This window comes from Caloenas nicobarica, chromosome 6 (genome assembly GCF_036013445.1).
Source record: "Caloenas nicobarica isolate bCalNic1 chromosome 6, bCalNic1.hap1, whole genome shotgun sequence".
In the NCBI taxonomy this organism is placed as follows: domain Eukaryota; kingdom Metazoa; phylum Chordata; class Aves; order Columbiformes; family Columbidae; genus Caloenas; species Caloenas nicobarica.
The window spans coordinates 36536208-36551606 of record NC_088250.1 but is presented as its reverse complement, the minus strand read 5'-3'; the positions used below and the strand labels follow the sequence as shown (position 1 = coordinate 36551606).

The 15399-nt window shown below is 40.0% G+C and overlaps 1 protein-coding gene across 1 annotated transcript in view; it reads left to right on the top strand.

Moving 5' to 3' along the window:
* The window catches only part of LOC135990466 (von Willebrand factor D and EGF domain-containing protein-like), a 176335-nt gene that overhangs the window by 69335 nt on the left and 91601 nt on the right, over positions 1-15399 (top strand). Inside the window, exons 9-11 of the mRNA XM_065638163.1 lie at positions 4363-4633; positions 8083-8261; positions 11556-12499. Of these exons, the coding sequence (XP_065494235.1) occupies positions 4363-4633; positions 8083-8261; positions 11556-12499 (1394 nt within the window). The remainder of the gene's footprint in view (positions 1-4362; positions 4634-8082; positions 8262-11555; positions 12500-15399) is intronic.

Below are 15399 nucleotides of genomic sequence, written 5' to 3'. Positions count from 1 at the left end.
ATCTTAAGGGTCTCTTGCAACCAATATGATTCTATGTTTCTATGATGCTATGAATCAATAGGCTGAGAGGATGAGCAGAGAATCAGCTCTTGGGCATCTGGAGCTATGTCAATTTTAAGTGATCAGTAGATGCAGGCTGAGGTAAGAACATTACAGAGGAAAGAAAAGAAACATCCAAAATTAGTTAAGAGAACTGAAGGGAATAGCAGCCTTTACCTACCTCTATATGGCTACAAAGATGGCAGCAAACAAACCTTAATAAAGAAAATATCAACACTGCTTCTGAGATCAACAGCAGACCGTCCATCAAACAGAACCCACGCAAACCCATTTGTTCCACCATGAAGCCTGTAGGTCACCTCACCAGGGGACAGTGGACAGCAAGATCACAGTGTTGCAGGCAGAGCTGCTGTGGATGGCGGGTGATCCGTTGTCTCTTCGGCACCATTTCTGTCCCGGGGACGGCTCCCTGAAAAGCAAGGGAAAGGCTGGAGATGAGGAACGCTGCCAACGGCAAAACAGTACGAGAGTTTTCTACGCAAGGGGCATATATGTAAACACATTCCTGCCTTTCACAGGGTTGTTTACCTTTTTTTACCTTCCCGTTAGCAGTGGTGAGGAGAAGGAGAAATACACAATGGGGGAAAGCAAGGATGAAAACAGACATGAAAATAGAACTTTTTTGTGTTTCAAAAATTTAAATGAGAAGCATTAAAAATTTAAAATTTAACTTAGATTTAAAATATTTATTTGAATAAGTTCCTTAGCAGATTTGATGGAAAATTGAAAAATGGTATGAAAATCAAAAGACTGGAAGATTTTGTATTTTTTTAGTAGCAAAATTTTCCTACTGAAATGGTTACTTCCAATGTATAGGTTGTTTCATAAGATTTCACAATAACACTTCATTTTGTAACTTCTATAGTGACATTTTCCACTATTTTTAATCTGACACACTGAGCTCACATCACATCTGAGGTAGTTATCTATTCATTAAGTAACTAAAGTACATAAGTCTCACTTCTGATGATAATACTCCCCTTTGGTATGCCTCCTGCTAACATATTTCTGTAGAAATACTTATCTTGTAATGTTTTCACTCTTTTGACCAAAGAAAGTGACTGAAAATCAAAGAATGTGTCATATTTTACAGTGTGAGCACAATCAATTTGTGTATATTGGAGCATAGATGTGAAATAGCTTTAATTATAATAGCTAAAATCCAGAGAGAGCACTTCTTTTTATAGCAAAGTACCTTCTAAATTAAACAAATATGAAAGCCTGGTAAAGCAAAAGTATAGCCCTCATTACTAGTTATGGCACATTATAAATATAAAAGCTTTTCATGCCATAAGTTGTAGATTCTTAAATATGGAGTACTAGCTTAAAACTAAACATGCAGAAAATCCTTTTAAGGTAAAATATTAAAAAGGAGATATTATTTGACTGGTGGACTATATAGATCATTCGTATTATTGTATATTTTAACTTAAAAAAAAAAAAAGAGATTTCTTGAATATTTACACTAATCCATCCACCATTATCCCAGGCGCAATGGCACCTTTTCCTGCACAATGACAAAACCCTTCAGCTTGCACAGCTTCATGCTTCTGGGTGGCTTGAGTGGCATTCATCATAGTGGCCCGAAACGAAGACCTGGCCAAGAGCAGCCCTGCCGGAGCTGCTGTTCTTTTTGATATTCTGTAGAATTTTACACATCTCCAAACATCCAGTGACTGCTAAATGTAACCCAACAGCTTCACTCCCTGAGAACGTGACCAGTCATTAGCGATGAGTGCTCTGAAACCGAAAAGCATCTTCCAGCATCACCCAGCACTTCCCACAGTCACAACTAGCATAAAATAATTCTTACTAGCAAGGGAAGATGAAGGCTGGAGGGACATGTCAACAAATCAAATAATTTGGTGGTAAAACTGTGGTGGAAAATCTAGGAGCAGCCACAATAATAACTGAATTAATAAATAGGTGAAGTACAGCTTAGTGAATAGTAAGTGCATTGTGTTAGTTAATCTAACGCTACTAGTAGTAATTGTTTACGTATATTTATATTCCCTTCTGTCCCCCTCTAAGGATAAACCAACAGAAGTTATTCCTATAGCATCTCACTGTCATAATCAAAGACTTGGGGGCACTTTACAGTTCTCACAGCTTGAGCTGTGATTTCCTGCTGGGACAAGAACTTGTTGCACCCCTTGAAAAATAACACAAACACACAGCTGGGGAGGAAGGGAACCAGTTTCCACCTGGTACATCCATTGCTACAGATCATCGGGAGGTGATCGTGAAGGACAATTTTAGACAGAAGTGTGGTTCTTGGTTCACAAGAACACGCAGAGCTCCAGTAACTCTGCTTCACGCTTTTAGTGCCACGACCAATTTCTCAAATGTTGTCCAAAGAATCATTATCGCAATTACAGTTGTACAAACACCACGAAAGTTTACCTGACTACATTCAATTATCCATTCAAGTAATTCAAAGGCAGCTGAAAGCTTCCATTTAGACACGCCGCAGATTTGTTTTGTGCTGTGCAATCTATGCCATGACTTAACCGAAGGACTCTAAGTGACTTCCAGGAGAGCTGGACTGGGTCCACCGTCAATGCTTATCAAGCAGTAAATAGCTCCCATACCTGCACTGATGTTTATATGCATATGCTAATACGGTCGTATTTACCAGATACAGCTGATTACTCTGGGTACAGCCATTCTGATGCATTATTTTCCATCAGCCTCTCTAAACACCTTTCCTTTTAAGATCCCCCTGTTGAAGGAAACTGTGGAAGGTGATTCTCATAAAACATCCTGTCTCCTCTGTCTCTCCTGTGAAGATATCCAAATGGAACTCGTACTTATGTTATAAGAGATTATCTATTTTTTATGTTGTTCTTAGTTCTAATCAATCGGAGCAACAGCATCTGTGCAGTGTACTTAGGATTTATGTACCTGATTAGACAATAAGATGAGACAGAACCATACAAAATCTTATCGCTTTATGGCCAACTTCACTAAGTTTTTCAAGATGAAAGATAAAGTCAGATGTGTTTTCTAGCAGAGAAAAGCACTTGGCATTTAAATGCTTACTGTATTTAAGCTACATAGTTTTCTACAGCGTTTATTCTGAAGGGAAGTAAAATGCAGATAATACATACTAAAAAAAAATCTTGGTTCTTGAGCCATTTGTTCCTCTGTATAGGAAACATTAACGGACTGAAAAAATATTGATGTTTATACGACAGTGCTTAAAAATAATCCTGTTCTTTAGTTGAGGTATTTTACATGTTTCTTTTTACATTTTTTTTAATTGTAAAAAGGAATAATGCTTATTATTATTATAAGCTTATAACTTATCTTCCATATTACTTAATTTCATAAAAATAATGTTTAAAACTAAATGCAGTGCCTTAAAAGGAAGCAGAAGAATCCATCTTCTTTAAAGATGGCAGCTGTGGGCTTGTGAGGAAAAAATTCCACCAACATATATAAAGTATACAGCTACTACTCGCTTTTATACATCATCTTAGAATAAAATAGAGTAAGAATGAAACAAGCTTAGGGAGTGGGAAAATAAAGAATAAGCAGAGGAGGATCCTCTCACAAGTCTCTGTTGTGGACACCCAAGAGACTGGCAGAATTTTACCTGGCAGAGGTGAAACACCTGCAAAGTTATTAAAGTTATTAAAGTTATTCTGCCCATGGCCTCACTCAGATGGGGCAAAGACTCTTTGTACAGAGAAGAATGAAGGTCCCAAGTTGTTCAACACACTGCAATGTGCTAATTGCAAATCCATTTAGAGTAAAAGTTGTACTTACAGTGAAGTTGTTGAGGGAGGAACCAACTGCATTTTAACAGGTTTTCAGTAGAATTCCAGTTTTTCATACGAAGTGTTCACCTAGCCACAGTCAGTCTTGTAAAAGTTAGTGATTAGTCACAGAAGAGGTTATTTGAGCACTGATTTTGCTTTGAAGAGTATCACGCTGTAAAGCATCCGGTTAGAACCCAAACATATTTATTGAGGCCTGGAGGCAGATACTTTTTCCCATTTGCTTTTATCAAATGTTTATCCTTTTTAGCCATGCCTGTTGCCATAGCAGCAGCTGAGAGACAGCTACCCACTTTTCACAGGAATTCTTATGCACTTCCAGCTAATAACCACCATTGCGTTCCCTTGCTCATGGTGCCGGAGAAACATTTCCCCGCCTGTTTATTTTTCCCTCCATCAAGGCCACCCACCGTGCTGGCATCATCAAGGACGATGCTCCACGAGTACCAACAACCAACCATCCCAAGTGGATGCTCCGGGTCTCTAAATCCTCTTCTTTTTGTTGTTTGTTGCTGTTTAGGCGTTACGATAACTATAAAATTGGCACCTTCCTCCTGTGCCGGAGCGTGTCACGGGCGTTTGAAGTGCACGTTCGGCAGTGGGACTGCGGCGGCCGCCGCTCCGCCACCGCCTGCAACTGCGGGGTGGCCGCACGAGAGGAGGGGGACACCGTGGTGCTGGACACCTGCAATGGCCATTTTCGGGAGGGCGGGCCCCAGCTCGCCATCAAAAGCACTGAGGCATCACCGCACGTCAAAATCCTCAAGTCCTACGGAGGAAGAAAAATAACAGTACGTGGATATTTGAGTACTCTTCTTGTTCTTTAAAAATGTTGAGTTTAGTATTTCTGAATTATTAATGAAGCTGCTACAGAAAATATGTATATAAAACTGTAAGAGCGTCTGCAGCAAAATGTACCAAAACCAGACATATTGGGAAGAAACTGGTTAAAGTCTTTGTTTAACAAACTGTAAAACAGAGCAAAACAAATATCTCTAGAAATTCCTCATACGGAGTGCCAATATTGTTACTTACTCTCCGCAGTACGGCAGTCCGCTCTCAGTTTGTTTATGCTAGGCACTACCCAACTGCATCACATAAAGCAAATTTCTTTGCAAAGCTTATGTTATAAATATTCAAGAAAAGATCACAGGTAGCAGAAGAAAGTAGTTTTAGAGTGGAACAGTAAGGCGATATGAGTCAGATCCAGATAGCCCACAAAAGGCATGAAAATGGGCTGCAAATTTGTGACATTTGGTATAATTTAAAGCATTTGCCCAAAAAATATAAGGCGTAACATAGTTTGCATGAGTATCACTTATCCACACTAATCCAGTGAAATCACTGAAAGAACAAGAGCAGGCTGCACCAGGGGCTTTGGTGAGAAGAAGAGCCACAAATTATGGCCAAGAAGATAATTTTATCTTAAGAGTTGTTTCATCAGGATTTATTGCTAGGAAATACTTTGGGTGAAACAGATCCACAACAGAGCTAGAATGATGCAGGGAGTGCATGTGCTTGGCTCTCCTTGTGATCTCACTTGGAATAGATTTTAGCAAGGTAGTAATTGAAAGTCTGTTAATTATAGAATAGGAAAAAAAAAGCAGGAATCAAGCTGTCATTTCATTTTGCAACTGAATGCAATATAATTACTGTTTTATTACTAGAATAATCTTAGTAAGCAGTCCCTATTCTCATTTACACCTCATGCAAGTCTCGCTGAAACAAATCAGGACACCCTGGGACATTAATATGATTCCTGCCCTGATCTGAATGGGGGTCTGCAGTAACAGTGCAGCAGCGGCCATGGTCCCTGATCACAGTCCCTGATCATGGTCCATCCCCATCTGCTCAGCAGTTGCCCGTCGTCGGTGCCCACGGCTCCCACGCCATTCACAGAATCACAGGCTGGTTGGGGTTGAAGGGACCTCTGGAGATCACCCAGTCCAACCCACCTGCTAAAGCAGGTTCACAGAGCAGATCACACAGGAATGTGTCCAGGCGGGTTTGAATGTCTCCAGAGAAGGAGACTCCACAACATCCCTGGGCAGCCTGGTCCAGGGCTCTGGCACCTGAAAGGAAAGAAGTTTCTCCTCATATTCAGGTGGACCCTCCTGTGCTTTAGTCTGTGCCCGTTGCCCCTCACTCTGTCATTGGGCACCGCTGAAAGGGGTCTGGTCCATCCTCTTGACACCCACGCTTGAGATATTTATAAACATTGACCAGATCCCCTCTCAGCTTCTCTTCTCCAGGCTGAACAGTCCCAGCACTCTCAGTCTTTCCTCGTAAGAAAGATGCTCCAAACCTCTCATCATCTTTGCAGCTCTCTGCTGGAATCCCTCCAGTAATTCATGGCTGATGCTTTGAATGGGGTTAAGTCCCTCTCTTTCCTGCACAAGGCAGCAGCTTCCAGCAGCCAGTCTCTGCAAACTGAGGTCCCAAAAAACTTCTTGAAAGTCTTAATCAGCAGTGTTAAACCCAGGTGGGTTACAGAAAACATGGGCAGTTGTCAGGTCCTCTGTGGCAGATGGGATGCCTTGCCCAGGGCTGCAGCAGAAGAAGGGCTTAGAGCCCTCTGAATTCCTGGAATAAATCAACACCTGGAAATATTAATCCAGACAGCACAGAAGACTGAAGCAGCTCATGCAGTCCAGACTGCAAGGATTTTATATGCAGTCTTGTAGGAAATGCTCCTCCCTATAGTAAACCATGTAATTAGAGGGTGCATGTTTATCTGAAGAAGGAAATCAAATCCTACTCAGCACTGTGTCAACTGCAGTTCTCCTGCTCTATTAAACCACTAAAAAAATTCATACAAAATAAATGCAGGCCATTTGAGCTTTATGCTGGGGCATCTATTTTCTTTCTTTTTCTTTTCTTTTTTTTTTTTAAATTTACCTTGAGAAGCAAGACATACAGCCAAGGTGGAGGTTCAGCCAAGACCTTTTGATGTATTCAAAGAACTGGTTTTATGTGATGACTTCCATACTTCCATTAGTCACGAAGGCAAGTAATTTTTGAAAAAGGACGCTTTAAATGCCCTGATTAAAACACAGAGCGCCTTTGTTTAAAACACTGTGTCCCCGGTTGTTATCTCAATTGGTGGCACTTTGCTGCTCCACTCAGCTGGGCAAGGAGATCACTCACAGAGAGCTCCTCAAAAAGGATCCTCATGTCTGAAATGATGACCGGGAAGCTAAAATGGGCAAGATTATTATCCAATGCAGCCAAAATGTAAGCTTTGGATTCCAGCACAGAATTACAAACATAAGTTAGTTACTTCTTCAGAGATATGAACAGATTTGGTGGGGAGGAGCTTATAAAATCCCCACTGAGAGAAAGAAATGTAATGGACATTATTTGGCTGAATAAGTTACACTTACGCAGGGCTGACTTTGAAACAAACAAAAAAGGAAAATAGTTATTTTGAAATTACTGTAATGAGATGTTTCCAACTACTTAATAAACTTAAGATTAAACAAAAATTTTTAATTATAGATTTTTTTTTAAAAAAAAAGGTTACTTATCAGGCTACAGAGTGCTCCTGCTCCCACTCCTGGCACAGATCAGTTTCAAAATAGTTTTCTTTTTACCTATAAGAATAAAGCAAACAAACAAAAGAAACATTTCAGTTGAACAGATTTATTCTTTTTTTTTTTTTTTAATGTGGTAGGAACACCAATCTGAAAAATCCATTACCCACACAGCTACTTCTTTGTCTTAACCTCAAGATTTTTTTTTCTTTTAAAGGTCAGTATAAGCTTACCACAAGTTCTTTAATGAGAAAATTGCTTTATCCACTTTAAAACACAATCATTTTCTGGGTAATCCGGCCTTGGAAAATGAAACGATTTTTCAGAGAGAAGAAAGCTGTTTTTCAGACTTGGCAGTTTATCTAAAAGAAATGATTTCCCAGGCAAAGACACAAGAGTGGCCTTATTGTCATGGAAGTCGCTTCAAAAATTAGCTGGTAACTTACCAGTGGGAAAACTTCAATGGTTTTAATTATTAATTTAAAAAGTACTCGTGCAGTTTTATATTTTTGTAATGCTATCACATATTAGTACCATAGAAGCTGAAAGGAAGCTAAATAACGGCACGAATAAATATTTGTAGTGTATCTAAGTGATCTGAAATTACCTCTGCCGTCGCCAATGTCCTACTTAGATAGTTTTGCTGTAGAAAAGGACATTTTTTATTGCACAAAAAGTTTGGTAACAGTTTCTTTCTCCCTTTCAAGATCCTTTTCCCTTCGGGAGCGTTTGTTCGATCTGACCTGAGCAAGTGGGGAATGGGAGTGACGGTGAGGACGCCGGGCAGCGACTTCAACAGGACCCGAGGTTTGTGTGGCCTCTTCGACGGGACCGGTGACAATGACCTGAACAACATGCCCGAGGAAGACTTCATAGAGCAGTGGAGGTACAAAGCCAGAGAGAACCCTGACCCAGGAGATCCTCCTTAGTGCTGTTTCAAGGGGTGTTGATGGGTTTATTTCCTTGCATGCTCCCCTAATGACCTGACAGGGAGATCTGCTTAATACAGCGAGGGGAGCCTGGAGAGTCGTTACCATCCCAACAGCACGGGGGCTTCATTTTCAGCCAGCACAATACACAGAAGCAGCTACTGAGAGAGAAATTTTATATTCGCAAGTGATATCATGTTAACAACTGTGTTAAGATCCCGCTCAGCTGTTAAAAAAAAAATGCAGTTCTCACCCACAGCAGAAAATGTAGATAACTGACAACAGGGATTAATTAAGGGTTTGGTATTTCCCTTGTTCTTTTATTTCCGAACACTAATTACAAAATGTGAGTATACATTAGATGTTACATTTTGACAAAGTGTAGTAATATATGTACCATGCTAAAACTTAATATCTACTCTACTAACAACGACAGTGAGCTCTAAAAACTTGCACTTTCTAGGACAGGTGGTCTGGACCCAAAGCCAGGAGTCTGGCGCCCTGACATATCCCTGTCCCTCTCCCTATGTCTATCCCACATTTTAATTCCTGTTGCTGAACTCTAAACATGGCCAATAAGTGTCTCCAAAACCAAAATGTGTTTGATTTACTCTGCAGTTTTGTTTGTGAAGTGTGCTTTGCAAATGCGCAAAAATAAGGCAAACCATTTTAACACACCACTTAATCTGTACATGGGAATTTAGCACCTATTGCATTTCGGAAAAGAAACAAACATCTCTGCCATATTCTAGTTATACTCAAGAGGCCTAAATAATGGCTACTTAATGGAAATTTTGACCTGTCAGTACAAATTGCACAATTTAGAAGTCAAGAGCCGTCTTTAACATCTTAATAAAATGATAAACAGCCAGAGCTTGCTTCTGGAAAGGCAAGTGGAGAAATAGTTTGGTGCAAGAACCAGCCACTGCTGACTGTCCAAAAAGCAGCTAAGAAGATCATTTTGGGGGATCTGTTCAAAACAAGTTTGTTGAAGGACCAGAAGCCAAAGTACAATATATAAGAATTTATTTATGAACCAGTGAGGAGTTTCCTAGTGCTCGGTGCATATGAAGGAGATACTTCAGGGAAGGCAGGAGAAGCTCCTGCCAAGTGAGAAGGGCAAGAGGGGTGATGAGTTCCACCTTGCAGTACTCTCAAGGATGGATTCTCAAGGATTCTTCAGAACCTGGTTAAAAAAAACCAGCTAAACCCATGGAAAGGCTGAGGCCACCTCCACAGGAGACTGGATCTGTCTCTGATCCACCCAAGGAGAAATGGCGCAGTGAAGAACAAAACCTGGAGGGTGATTTTTCTGCTGCTGTTTTTAATTTCACTTTAAATAACACTGAAACCGTGTTAAGTTTTCTTCAGCACCTGAAGCTAGGCTGAGTGCTCACCATCTGGCAGCTCGGCTCTCTCCCCAGCTCCCACCTCCCTCAAGCAGCTGCAGGGCACTGAATGGCACAGATTTGTTTTAAACATCAGCTTTCCAATGAAACTTTTAAACAACAAAACAACATCAGAACCTCCCAGACCTTAAGTAGCATCTGGACAAGGAAAGGCTTAATTTTAAAACATGTATTTTAGGTAGGTAAAATTAATTTTTCCAACCATTTTTCAAATCTTTTGAGAAACCAGCAGCAACGCTATTAATTTTGGCCTCTCTATATATAATAGCATTCAACTTAGTCTGAAAAACTTGTCTTTAGTTCTTCCTTGACTGTAATGGGCAGCTAAGAGGAATGATAGTCTAGTCACCTTATGCAGGGGACAGGAGGCACATCCTGGCTCACGGAGGTGCTGTTGGTACCTGCACGCCTGTGAGGAAGGATGAGGTTTCCAGGGGCTCCATCCCTTCTACACCACATATCCTTGTTGATCAGAGCTGACCAAAGGAGGTCTTTGGTATCGTGTAGAAACAGTGAAAGAATTTTTTTCAATAAAATATCATGGCAAAAGAGTTTCATTTTACCGAAATTTGTTCTATTGTCCTAGGCTATAGGAAAGCACCGAACAGTATGTGCATTCCTCTGAGAATAAAAGCTGTCCTGCCCTATTGTATTGTATTCTGCTGTGCCCGCACATTGGGAAAAATGGTTTCATAAATGTCTGGGCTCCTGTTTCAGAAACAGAAATTAGTTCATTTTTCCTGTGACACCACGATGTTTTATTTAAAAGTAGTACTGTATTAATGATCAAAATAATAATATCATAGATGCTATTTTCGATATATATTGGAAAAATACGATAAACGCAATTATGTTCCCAACAACGGAATCTAGTGCCTGGCTCCCTAATGCTGACAAATGCTTTCGCTTTTCTGAAATCTCTACATTTGGTCTGCAAGACAAAATTAATGCCAAAAGAATTTAAATTTTTAGTAATATTTCAAATTTGTCTGGAAAGAAAGTGCTGCAAACTGTTGGAACAAGAAGCGTATCTTTTTCTATGAAGCTCCAGGATTCCTCTTGTGCTGCACAAATAAGACCAAGAAGAGCTCTTGTGGTCATAAAATTTCCAAAGAAACTTTAACCATGGATATTTATTCAAACTGAACTATCTAGAAGTTAATCCTTCATTAAAGCTGGACTAAATTACAAAGAGAAAAAAAAATCACCTTACCTTATGTGATAGCCTAGCCCTATGATCAATAGAAAACTGCTTTGTGTCCAAAGAAAAAATCAAAGAAAGCTGCTTTAGAAGACAGGAATGAAATGAAATAAAATATGCATAAAAAATTTTAAAGGAAAAGGCATTTAAAAGTAAAGTTGTAGCGATCCAGGTCTTAGAGGTTTACTTACTCCTTACTAGAAACCTAGTAAGGAGAGCACAAGCAAATAGATAAAGATGATTTCAATAACAAAGCATTTGAAACAAATCACTGTCATTCTCCAAGCCTGAGTCACACCAGGGCCAAATCCAAGGCCTTATTTCATGTGTAATATGCAAAGGGTAACCTGCACCTTAGGGAAAGTTCTGCAAAGAGAAGTCAAGCAGTCAGGCAACACTCCAGCTAAACACTTAAGCATCTGTTACTAAAATGTCCCAATGTACTGCTAAAAAATGTACAGGACAAGTCAAGAAGGACAGTGCAAAGCGACCCAAGAAAAGAGATATTAAACTTGAGCATTTTCTTAAGTACTTTGGGAATTTATACATTCCTCAGCCTCAGGGCAAGAAAGTTTACTTGGTATTGTAGACTAATTTGCTGAAAGTTTCCTTCCTTTAATCTCTCTCTATTTTTAAATCAGAATACCTCCAGGGAAGAGTTTATTTGACAAGACTCCGGCACCTTCTGAGAGGAAGCAAAGGAAAAATTACTGCAGATGTCAGAAGGAAAGCAATAGGTCCGTGCCCGTGATAAACATGCTGAACGCCTTCCAGACTCCTTCCTCTCAATCTTCTGGTTGCCATTACGATCAGGTGGATTACACCTCCGCAATCCCGTATCTAGATGTTACCTCAGAGTCTGTCGCTCAGACAGAATCAGAGTCAGCTTCGCGCAAAGATGGGAAGCTGTCGCCCAAGTCTTTTAATCAGAGATATCTGCCTAAATCAGTCCAAAAGCGAGGCAGCCCCGCGGACCGATTAAAAACCTTTGTGCGCCGTATTTCCATGAAAAAGAACAGTTCCACCAGCTCCACCAAACCAACACAAGACCTACAGAGAGCTAAAAGGCAAGGAGACTATTACGACTACTCATCCCTTCACCCATCACACGACCCAAGCCAGAGAGGCTCAGAGAGCTTTGCGTATTTCTTCCCAGAGGATTACTTTGAAGGAATTCGGGTTAAACTCCCACTATCATGGCCCACTCCCAACGGTCTAACCGCCACCAAAGCCTGGGAGATTTGCCACCAAATTCTTGCTAATTCCACCATTGGCTTAGTGTGTAAAGGTCTCCTTGGAAAACAGATGGATGAGGTAATCGATATTTGCCTTTTAGATCTGCAGCTCAAGGATGACGTGGCCCAGGTGAGGGCACTGATAGCCCTTTTGGAAAATGAATGTGAAAGCAAAGTGCTAGGAAACAGAAACAGAGTGTTTCAGGCAGGAAACCATCCATCTGCTACCCAGGAGGAAATCCTCACCATCCTCCGGTGCCCTGCTTTCTGCAACAGGAATGGACAATGTACGGAACTGGGCTGCCAGTGTTTTGAAGACCACAGCTCCTACGATTGTAGCATTGCCAAAAGTAAGTAAAAAATTCTGTTTGTTCCTACCTTACCCATCTTTCCATGGTATCAGAGTTATTAGGTAGAACATCTGCACAGATTTGTTTGCTCTTCAAACAGTGCTACCACTAAGATACTTGATGAATTAGTAATCAGTTTTTGACCTTGAAGAGCCGATCAAAATATCTGGTTGGCTGGTCCTTCACTTTTTCGCCTCAGTAACTTTTTAAAAATGGATTTTACAAGTCCCTTAGCAAATTGGTTTTGCAGAAGTGATTTTCTTTACATCTGATCTATCACCAGCATGCTGACAAGCAAGCTTCTGACACAAAAAAGAGGGTCCTGCTCACCTTGTGGTCAATATTCATGTTAACACTGTATAGATACTTTTTTTTTCCTGATCAACAGAGAATGAAATTTGAAAATTAATTTCAAACACTGTACTAGTAACAAAAAAAAATTAAAAGTGACAAAATGAACAGGTACGTTGTCAAAGCCACAAAATAGCTACAGGACATATTTGAACCTGCAGACCTGATTCTGCAAATATTTATGAATTCCATTTACACAGCAGACTACCCCACTAGATTTGTTTCTTCTTTACAGTTCAGGCCCTCAGTGGATAAATGCAAGTCCAATGTGAGTACTGACAGTGCTTGAAACTAAGCACATGCATAAATGTTAGCATTAATTTCAAAAAGTAAGCCCTGTCTCAGCAAACCACATCAGCTTATGCTTAAAGTTACAAAAAGGTACTTAAGGCTCAGCCGTACAGTTGAGTTCCTGCAGCTTAAGAAGTAACAGTATTTCAGCTAAGCTGAAATGACAAGGAATGCTCTCTTAACCCACCCCAAATGTGGGGAAAAGCCTTTTTCTGTGATGCTTACGACATTTTTCTGTCTTTAGGACAGGTAAAGCTCACATCTAGGGTCAGTTGTCACAGCTTAGCTGAGACATCCAAATCTCCACCCAGCCCCAGCAGCTCAGCTGCACATCTGATACCCCAATGCATTTACTACACAGGATGGGATTACCCATGTGCTTTGCAATAAATGTGTCTTCAGTGCGCTGATTTAGAAAGTGCTAAAATATATCCTGACACTTATTTTTCCTTAATGGCAGGCTAAAATTTGCGGGATCATTTCCTACATTTAGAGGAATTCATACTCTTTCACACAGAGGACAACTGACACCAGTGACTGAAAAGCAAGTTGAGCAATTTTGCAGTAATTGTCCAATATACAATCCACTGTTTAACTTAATTTCTCTGGGATATGGTCAGGTTATGGGGGGTGCTTAGGGCAGATTTTAAAATTTTATTTTACTTCGCTATGGTTGAAATCTCTTGGATTAGGGGAAAATAACTTCAATATGACCTTTCAAGTAAAAGCGAATGGCACCTTGTCTTCTTGCTGCGACATCAAATATAAACAAGGACGGTGTACAGAGCACAGATCGAGATTGCACAGGGAGGTGAGAAGTGGAAAACAAATGTTACCTCAGCTGTGGGGAACACAGCATAAACCATCACTGCTCCCCGACCCAACCGCTTCGTCCATCTCTCACTGCCTTTGCTTCACTTTTCTCCAGTTGAGGAAAACGTGGTAGTTGGGTCTTTGCTTCCAATCACTTTTCTTTTGGGAGTCTGGTTTATTATTATTTATTTATCAAATTATTTCTTAATTATTAGATAAGTTTTAGCACGAGCATCCTTGTGCTCAGCCTGGTCCCTGGGGAACACGCACTTGATGTTGGACCCACACAAGAGCCACACCATTGCAATTAGGAAAGTAGGAATTCCCCTTAATGTTTATACTGCTTCATTTGCTGGGGTTGAGTTCGTTAGTGTCATGACAAAATTAACACTGACAGCTTCAGCAGTTTTCCTACCACTAGGCAGAAGGTCCTTTTCCAAAACCCCCATGCAGTTTCGCCAACATTTCCAGGGCAATATTTGATTTAAAAAGTGAATAGCCTTTGCTCTCCCTGTCACACTGTATACAACCCACATTACCTTAACTACAGCTAAGAACTTGTGGGTTTTTTTTAAATTAATACCTGTAAAATATTTTCTGTGACTGTAAATGTTAAGTAGAAATATTATTTTTTATTTAAGAAAACCTACAGAACACATTGATAATTACTACTCGAGGAGAAGAATGCTTTCTAGCTAAGTAAAGCAAGCTCAGAAGAGAAAGCATTAAATAAAACTGTAGTAGAAATTGCTGTTTTGAGCCACCAGTATTTATTTTTCTCTTGAGGAAAAGGCAGTGGCATAACTCCCTGATGCACAGGACATGCCTTCCCAAGGGTACACCTTGCCTGGGGAACATTTACCATTCATTTTCCTTTGTTCTACCATCCTAGTGAGATTATATGAGATTATATGTGGCCCTCTCATCAACAGCTGTCCATTCCCAGAGGTATAAGGCAACAGTCACTCACGGTATATTCCACGCCATGAACATACACTGGGAACTTGGATGTTTGTACAGAAAAAGAAAAAAAAATATCAAAATGTCACAACAGACTGTGATTAAGGCTAGTGGAATTAACTTTAATCACTAAAATCTTCTCTGCAAAATATAGATTTATTTTTTCTGTTTGTAATCTGTCTACCAGCTTGTACAGAGTAAAACTCTAAACATGCAGCACGGTTCACAGGGATAAACTCCTCAGCCCATGGAAACCTCTGAGCTGCTTTGTGCATGACAATTAGAATCTTAAAGTGAAACTGCCTTTTCCCAAATATCCTTGTAGACAATAAAACTACTTAGCAATTCATTGTGTGTCCCACAGCCTAAAGAAAATATTTATTCAAAATATTTTACAATGTTCTTCATTAAGATGAAAAAAAAAGCAGTTGTTTAAGCAAATATAACTTAAAAAGAATTGCCCCCAGACTAATTAAAAAAAAAAA